Genomic DNA, 7,871 nt, shown 5'->3' with positions numbered 1-7,871 from the left:
TCGAGATCCTGCTGTCTGTCTACGTAAGTGTTCGTGATCGTATTGTGTCAGTGACGAGCCCGTCTGACGCAGACGACCTCTCCAGTGACACAATTGGTGGGAGGGACGACAGAATTCGGTTCTCGCTGTATGCAGCTTCCATTTCCTCCAAATTCCCAACTTCAGCGCGACATCTCGTCGTTCCGAGCAAAAACGCAAGAGCATTTGTGCTGCTCGAGACAAAAGGCGGAGAAGAGATGCTGGAGCACGTTTGCAGTGCGATCGGACGGGTGCTGGACGTGATGATTAAGGCCTCAAGTGTTTACTCGGTGCACACGCAACTTGGTGAAGTGCTGTGCAACATATCGAGGAGAGGACAAAATCCGTGGCTCGAAGGTCAAGGAAACGCTGGCGTCAATAATTTTGGCCATTTATCTCGCTGCTTTTTGAGTGACGTCCAGAAGTGGGTTCAGCTGGATGGACTTACGAAGCTGAGTGTGTCGTGTGCATCGCTTAGTAAGCGGCTTCGGGATGTTGCCACTGAGATAGTGGAAGGGAGCGAGGTCTGTTCAGATCTCCACGCACTCTCTTCTCTTGCCTACGATATCTTGTGCGTCAATGTTGTGTACAACCCACGACTTCTTCGACTGCTCATGAGTATCTGTCTTCCAGCTCAGCCGGCACTTTGCATCCAGACGTTTGTGGTCTTGGAGAGCAAGATTGAAGGAATCATGCACGCCTGTGGCATTAGCTCAGCAGAAGACGAAACCCCGTCAACCAACTCGAGCAAGAACCATAGACAGCGCTGGTCAGCTCTCAAGAAAAGCAGGCGAAACGATGGAACACAAGCACGCCGGAAGCGCCTACGACAAGACCTTAGTGCCAGGTCTTCGTACGGGTTACGAGTGGATTCCGGCTCGGAATCCGACGCTAGCTGCTCTTCCGACTCCGACGGCTCCGTTCGATCTGAGGATTCCAGCGCAGCCGTTGAGGCTACAACGAACCGAGAAGCTTCACTCAGCCGTGAGCGCATTCCACATCTCCAGTCTCATGCTTGCCAAAGCATCGCCATCTTGGCCGTCCTGGCTGTTCTCGAACAATCTCAAGCCACACTGCTCAGTGCCATCACTGCAAAAACCAGCAGCAGCGAGTCCTGCTCGTTTCCCCATCGCCAGGAAATTCTGGGTTACCTTCGGATTCACGAGCTAGTCAACAAGGCGATTAGCGACGATCGAGATTTCTCGTGGGGGACCCGGAAAGTGCTGCTGAAGATCCTTCACATGATTGAATTAGGTCTACGTATCGGCAAGGCAAGTGGGGTGCTGCGGACAAGAGACGAGTCTGGCCTATTGAACGACACCACAATCTGGATCTATGAATCTTCGGTCACGTCGGCACTGAATAGTCGAGCGTGGGTTGAAGGGATTAAGGATGCAAGTCAAGACCCTGGAACGAAAGCGAAGGTGCGTTCTACTACTTTTGAGATGATTATGCGTGTCGACTCACCGGATATTCAACACGTTTTGTGGATTTTAAAGGTATCTGCAACTTTACTCAAGATGGATATTTTCTTCCTGCAAGTTCCGAGCACCGTACAATTGTGGCTGAAGGAGGTAGGTACACTCTTTATCAGATGATCTAGTTCTAAAAAGCTAAGTTTTTACGTTCTACAGACTGCAGTGGTGGATGAGACCAAGGAGCGCTTAAAGATATTGGTGGCGATTGTTAAAGAGAAGATTTCCCCAACAGACCAGGGAAGCGTCCGCCAAGGCAAAGCCAAGGCTCGACCGCGTCTGCTTGGTGTAGTTCCGATCGTGAAGAAGCGGCGGAAGCGCCTGCGAAGTCGCCACCCTATCATCGACGCGTTCCTGAACGAAGAAGACGGCGCAGATGCCTTTGCTGATTTGGAAGACTTCATTGAATAGAAGGGGGTCGCACTGGTGGTCTCCGGTAGTACTGATGTTTCTATTGATTGACTTTTGCTTTTTTGTAGTATTAGAGCTGGTAGTTGCGACGCACAAGTTTCGTCGTCTGCGGTGATTGGTTGGCCAAGTATTTAGAAAAGTCCTGCCATATAAACCAGGAGTGTGAGCCAGATCTCTTGGAGCTGATCAAGTTTGAGCCCAGAATTACGAACCTTATGTCGGATTTTATACTTCCTGGCCAACTCGTCGCTGATGCGCTCGCTCTCGCTTTTTAGTTCGCTGAACTTGGAGCTACAATCTGCAGACTGCGATAGGGGAGACGAGTTTTTCTCGCGAGTGAACGTCGTCATGCAGAAGCGCGTTTGTGGAGTCGCTAATGACGTCGCTTCTCCGTTGTCTTTGATATCAGCTGAGCTGGGCACTCGCGACGATTTGGATCTGCTTGACGAGCGATCCTCATCAGCCAAAGCTTGGAGGTGGTAGCCTTGCTGCGATAACGCGAAGCTCTCCTTCACAAGTTTCTGGACAATTTTATCACAAGATTAGTATCGCGATGCGGTGGAAGACTCTCGCTGTGTCAAACGTACTGCACATTTGGGATCGCTGGCGTCGAGGGCTTGCAGCCGTCGCTATTATCGAAATGGAGAATGATTAGAGAAGATGGATCTCTTGGTTGCTGAGAGAGGAAATTGACGTACTTGCATGGCTGCACATTTGTCAAAGCAGGCGGCGGATTGCTGTCGCAACTCTTGAGGACCCAGCAGTTCACAACAAAGCTGCTTCGACTCAAAGAGCTGAACAAGTTTTTAGGTTAAAGCTGTGGTCGCAGTCATGACATCACGGGGAGTGCGCAGGGTATCAAGAACCTCACCTGAACGAACGACTTCCACTGAATCTTGCCAGGTGTCGGGAGAATGCTCTCCAGGTATTGGAAATCGCTCTCTTTAGCTTCCAGCGGTAGTCCATTGCTCGAAACGGTGAAGCCACGCGTACGAAGGTATTAAAACACCTTTGCAAGGTTCCCCTGGCCGATTCCACTGGACGTATCGTACGTTGTGAGATTACGGATGATTCTTGCACAATTTTACGAGTCACGTACCCATTCTTCACTTCTTCAAGAGATTGGAAATGTTTCTTCAGTGCTGTGACTCCCCAGTCACCCAAACCTGAAAGGCTATTGTCCTCTTTATTATTGTTGACACGCGACCTGAATCCTGACGTCGTGGATAGTGTTCCACTATCTCGACTAGGCTCCCGCAACTCTCGTTCGGCTGCCTCCCGAGCTTCCTTCTGCTAGCACACGAAATACCGTCAGTCGAGCCAAACAGCGTGGTGGTTCCGCCACGTATCATACATGTTGCTCTCTCTTGATAGCCGCGACCTCCTTGAAGAGCATCTTAACTGTCCCCGATAAAGCCTGTGATGGTGCTCCAGCTCTACTGAATGATTGTTTTTTGCTCTTCTGGCCTCCATGCTGGTTGGTACCGCTGTGTTCATCCCTATCTTCACCAAAACGAAGTTGCAGTCTATTGCGCAACGAGATGAGTTTCTAGCCTTGGCCTGTACAAGGACTCTTGTTTACCTGGCTGCTCTCGCGCGTTCGTCATCCGTGATGACATGTCGATCCAGAACGTCCAGTGACGGGATGGCTCGAATCACTTGCAAGCGATAGTTCTCCTCTTCCACGACGGGGTTGCCGAATAGATCGAGGTCTCGCAAGTGGGACAACCGGCTCAGAACTCGCAATGTACCTCGCAAGTCTTTGAGTTTGTTGCCATACAACCGGAGTTCCAGTAGAAATTTAAAGTGTGGCAGTGAAGAACCTTCAAGCGAGCTGTTTAATGAACCAGAAGTAGACTTGTTTATCGAAGTGAGCAGGTCTACAAGGCGTACTTTTGACGTACCGGATGCAATTGCTGTGAGCGAAGAGCTGCTTGAGACGGCAGCAACCATCCAGTCCGTCAAGTTCCTGAATCTGGCAGGTCGTCAAAGAAAGAATCTTAACGGAAAAAAGCTTCTGCACAGACGACGTACCTGGTTGTCATTGATCCAGAGCACTTCGAGGTTGACGAAAGCATCGAAGTTCGCAATTTTGTCGATGCGCTTATTGGCCATGTACAGCTCGGTGCAGTTTTTCACATACTTGTGATTCTTGATGGGCAGCTCCGCATGGGGATCCGAAAGCCGCCACTTTCGTGTCACGTTCGCTGTGGACATGACAGAGCTCGAAGAGCGATCAAGCTAAAGTTGTAGAATAAAGAAAATGACGGTGACGAGCAGATTTGAAAAGTTATTTTAAAGAGAACCCCGTTTTTTCTAACGACGCTTTTGCTCTAATTAGCTGGCACGTCATGGAGATCAAAGTAGTTTCAGCCACTGCTGTGTGCAGTCCACCTTGATCACCACCGCCATGTCCCTTCCAACGACGTACAACGTGAGGAACAATAAGGCTGCTCTAGTGGGCAACTGGGTCGAGGAAGACGCTCTCCGTGACAAGACCGGTCACGCCCGTCGAAAGGTACCAGCAACTTACTTCGCACGAGGAAAGTAGTTTTCTTATCGCTCTCAATCTCTCAGCTGTGGGTTTCTAACCTGCTGCTCTTTGTGGATATCCAGATCGAAAGGAGTCTCGGATCGAGCCGACATACGAGCGTGTCCTCCTGCATGACACACCTGCCAAGATCACTTGCAACAGTCACGCCAGCGAGTTCACGCCACCTCCGTTCGAAACTACACTCCAAGCGAGCCACCGGTACGCCGACTACGCGGCGGATAAGCCTGGACCTGGACCTCGAAGCTCTCTTCGTGACCAGTACTTAGCTGAGACTGCCCAGCGTCTTCACAGTGAGCAGCGTGCACGCGAACGAGAGGAGCAACAAGTCGATTGTCACGAAGCAGCACGCACAACGATAGCGAAGAGTTCGTACTTACCGGTGGACACGTCGGCGCTGGTCAAGGAGCGGATTCCTCGAGGACGCAACGGTTCTCTGGCTCGTCAAGTGGACCCAACTATTCAGCATTTGACGAAGGCGCAGACTGACAGCATCGACCAAATGAAACTGGATCTAGTACAGGGCACGACTGTCACCAGGTACTCGTACGCAGTGACTACGGGGGTCGGCTTGAACTTTGCCACGACTGTCTCGGACGGGAGAAACGCCTTTGGTCGGTCCAGCACATTCACAAACGAGCTCAACGACCCGACCAAGCGCCACGGAGAAGCTACCGAGCCTGGTGCCATTCACGACGAAAGAATTGGCGCCAGTGTGCACCAACGCTCAGCGTTGAGGAGACTGCTGACTCTGCTGAAGGCAGATCCCGATACTGCTCGACGTCTTCTCGACACGCTTAGACACGGATCGGAGGCCAGAGCTGACCAGCCACAACAGGAGGAAGAGCGCGAATACATCGAACTGCACGACTTCCGCACGGCGTTCGTAGCCACAGGAGCTGCTCTCCATGTCAACAGCACCGTTCGCGGGCTGCCGACCATCTTGACCGACAAAGAAGTGATCCACATCTTCATGTACTTCGACGTGGACAACATTGGCGCAATTGAGCTTCGATCCTTCGAAGAGTTCTGCGGTGACAAGTTCCCCTTCGTCTCTCCTCAGACCTTGCCATGGGATCCTTACACTCGGACTTTACCAGCAACCGACTGCTAAATGCAACTAGTAAATGATCGTTGCTACTGCTTCAAAAACCTCTTGACTTCTGTTGAGTTGAGGAACTTGGCGTACAATGGCGCAATGTCGTTGTAGAAAGGATTCGGACCGCTCAGATTCGCTTGACGGGGCATTATTGTGTTGGTATTGACAGGAGGAGGCGGTGACGAAGAGGGCGTTGAGTTCCGTGCGTGTTTGCTGCTGGAAGCAGCAGTAGCTTGAGCTGGACTTTGAGGTGTTCGAACGGCGTCTTCCTTGCTCGTTACAACCTGGTTGTCTTTTTCTTGCTCGCTTGTCTTCTTGTCACCAGCTTCAGTAGTATCGTCTGCTGCAGCAGTAGTTCCAGTAGTGGCTTCACTTGCCAAGTCTTCACTGACTCGCGTATGTGGACGTGGTCGAGTTCGGTTGGTTATTGACGGTGGCCGTGGGCTTGGGGTTGGCTCCTTCGCACCCTCCACGACTGGATTACACCACGACGTGTTGAACCTTCGCTTGCGAAAGACAGGACGAGGCGCTCGAGGCTTGACAGCCTGAACCGCAGCGTCATAGTCCATGAAGAGAGTAGACGTAGGGTCCGATATGTATTCTGGTTGGGCGACGGGAGGTAAGATGATCGCTGCCGCCTCTCGCGAAGACACGATGCTGTATCGTGGGTCATAGTGTGTTGGACCTGGCTCTGGGCTCTTGCTACGCTGATCTGATGGTGCGTTGCGTAGCAGTCGTCTTAGCAACTGCTTGATCGTTATAGTCCCGTCAGGTCGATGCTCAGTAGCTTGCCATAACTCCTCGAGCTCACGCATTAGCGCGTCGGGGAATACCATACGTAGGGCCTCCACAAAAAGGTGAAAACGGAGTGCAGGTGTCTCCGTAGAGTCCGTTCCACCTCGAGATTGGGCACTTTGAAGCCGGAAAGCTGCACGCAGGCGTCGACAGATGAACTGCTGCGTCTCACGAGCACCACACAGGTACTCAAGGAGAGACAATAGTGTTCTACCGCTAACTTTCGCCTCCATCCATGAAGTAGGACGCCATTGAAGCAGGCGTGGATCTTTCATCAGCGTTTCTTCAGTATCGCCCGACTCAAAGTTGTTATTCGAGGTTGACTCGTTCGTTTTAGCCTGGAATGAGGACGAGGAATCCTCTGAGGAGGCAGCCAACGTGCTTCGGATCTTCGGTAGCATGAAACTTGATTTTCGTCGTAGCTTGTCGATGTCGTCTTCGTCCAAAGGTGCAGACGCAGCAGCAGCTGAAGCGACTTCACCTGCTGCAGACGTTTGAGAGAAAAGCGCGTGAGACAGCAATCGCTTCCTCTTCTGCCAATTCTGCCACGCTAGAAACCAAGAGCCGTCACTAACTCGACTAAACTCGACGCTGTTCAGAGCCACCAGTACAGTGTACACTCCCTCCTGGGGGAACGCAGGAGCTGGGCAGAGAACTCGCTCAGTGGACACGAACTTTGCAGCCATGTCGACGTAGGATGGTACCGATTCCGTAGAGATCTTCTCCTTTGCTGTTGCCTTATTTCCTTGCGGTTTCTCGAGAATGTTTGAGCTCTTGGGCGGCGACCCCTGACCTTGAAGTGCTCTGGGACTTTCATCTTCGGTTCGAGGTGTCGAATCCTGTTGATCTGTGTACAGTTGAAAGCGAACAACGATTTTCCCAGTGTCGATGAACCCGCGACCCTCGACAACGATCGCAAAGCCTCCATACACCGGTCCATCCATGGGCGATACTAGATGAACGGTGGGGATCTCCCGATACACGTGCAGTGGTAGTGGTGATCCTGTGGGCTGTACCATAGAACAACAATCAGTACAAGTCTTCTGGGTATACACGGGTGGTGCGTACCTTCCCACTTAGCCAAATATCAACCAGAATGGGGGCGTTTATCGTTGTAGGTGAGTGCGACGTCGTCTTGTCTCGACTCGCATGAGTTGCAGTCTGCCATATTTCTCGAGGAATAGAGCAACTCACTTTGCCATCTTCACATTTGCCATGGACGACCTTCTTGCCTCGAGCACCGCTGAAAGATACCTGGATACTTGCACTGTCCTGCTGCCCCCGGTTATTGTCTGTGGGTGCAGCGGTGCTAGCGGCTGTTAAATTGACGCCTCGCAACTCCAACTCCAGCGTCGTATGTGCTGAAACCCAGTGTGGATACAGCTCAGTAAGCCTTGGAGACTGAAACACACGCAGTTCTCCAGGACACGGCACATACTCGACGCCGTTCATCGCCACTGCAATCCTCACCAAAACCCCTCGCGGGAAATCGGGGACGTTACATTCCATCCGCGTACTGGAC

At 51.8% G+C, this 7,871-nt stretch overlaps 4 protein-coding genes across 4 annotated transcripts; 2 read left to right on the top strand and 2 right to left on the bottom strand.

Annotated features, from left to right (window-relative positions):
• Positions 1-236: 236 nt before the first annotated feature.
• Positions 237-1,904, top strand: PITG_01379 (uncharacterized protein; the record flags this gene model as incomplete). The annotated part of the gene is made up of 3 exons (XM_002908003.1): positions 237-1,442; positions 1,518-1,592; positions 1,677-1,904. The coding sequence occupies 3 exons, from the start codon at positions 237-239 to the stop codon at positions 1,902-1,904; spliced, it is 1,509 nt and encodes a 502-aa protein (XP_002908049.1).
• A 373-nt stretch (positions 1,905-2,277) lies between these two features.
• On the bottom strand, positions 2,278-4,019 carry PITG_01378 (uncharacterized protein; the record flags this gene model as incomplete). Its single annotated transcript, XM_002908002.1, has 8 exons — positions 2,278-2,413; positions 2,492-2,533; positions 2,603-2,698; positions 3,004-3,197; positions 3,259-3,430; positions 3,487-3,738; positions 3,809-3,879; positions 3,939-4,019. 8 exons carry the CDS (start codon positions 4,017-4,019, stop codon positions 2,278-2,280), a joined length of 1,044 nt encoding a protein of 347 aa, XP_002908048.1.
• A 295-nt stretch (positions 4,020-4,314) lies between these two features.
• On the top strand, positions 4,315-5,579 carry PITG_01377 (uncharacterized protein; the record flags this gene model as incomplete). Its single annotated transcript, XM_002908001.1, has 3 exons — positions 4,315-4,414; positions 4,521-5,506; positions 5,556-5,579. 3 exons carry the CDS (start codon positions 4,315-4,317, stop codon positions 5,577-5,579), a joined length of 1,110 nt encoding a protein of 369 aa, XP_002908047.1.
• Positions 5,580-5,592: 13 nt separating this feature from the next.
• PITG_01376 (uncharacterized protein) lies at positions 5,593-7,858 on the bottom strand (the record flags this gene model as incomplete). The annotated part of the gene is made up of 3 exons (XM_002908000.1): positions 5,593-5,827; positions 5,987-7,359; positions 7,403-7,858. 3 exons carry the CDS (start codon positions 7,856-7,858, stop codon positions 5,593-5,595), a joined length of 2,064 nt encoding a protein of 687 aa, XP_002908046.1.
• Between the last annotated feature and the right edge of the window lie 13 nt (positions 7,859-7,871).

This window comes from Phytophthora infestans, genomic scaffold (assembly GCF_000142945.1).
Source record: "Phytophthora infestans T30-4 supercont1.2 genomic scaffold, whole genome shotgun sequence".
NCBI classification, from domain to species: Eukaryota; Oomycota; class Peronosporomycetes; order Peronosporales; family Peronosporaceae; genus Phytophthora; species Phytophthora infestans.
The sequence above is the reverse complement of the archived record's forward strand: the minus strand, read 5'-3'. Positions and strand labels throughout refer to the sequence as shown.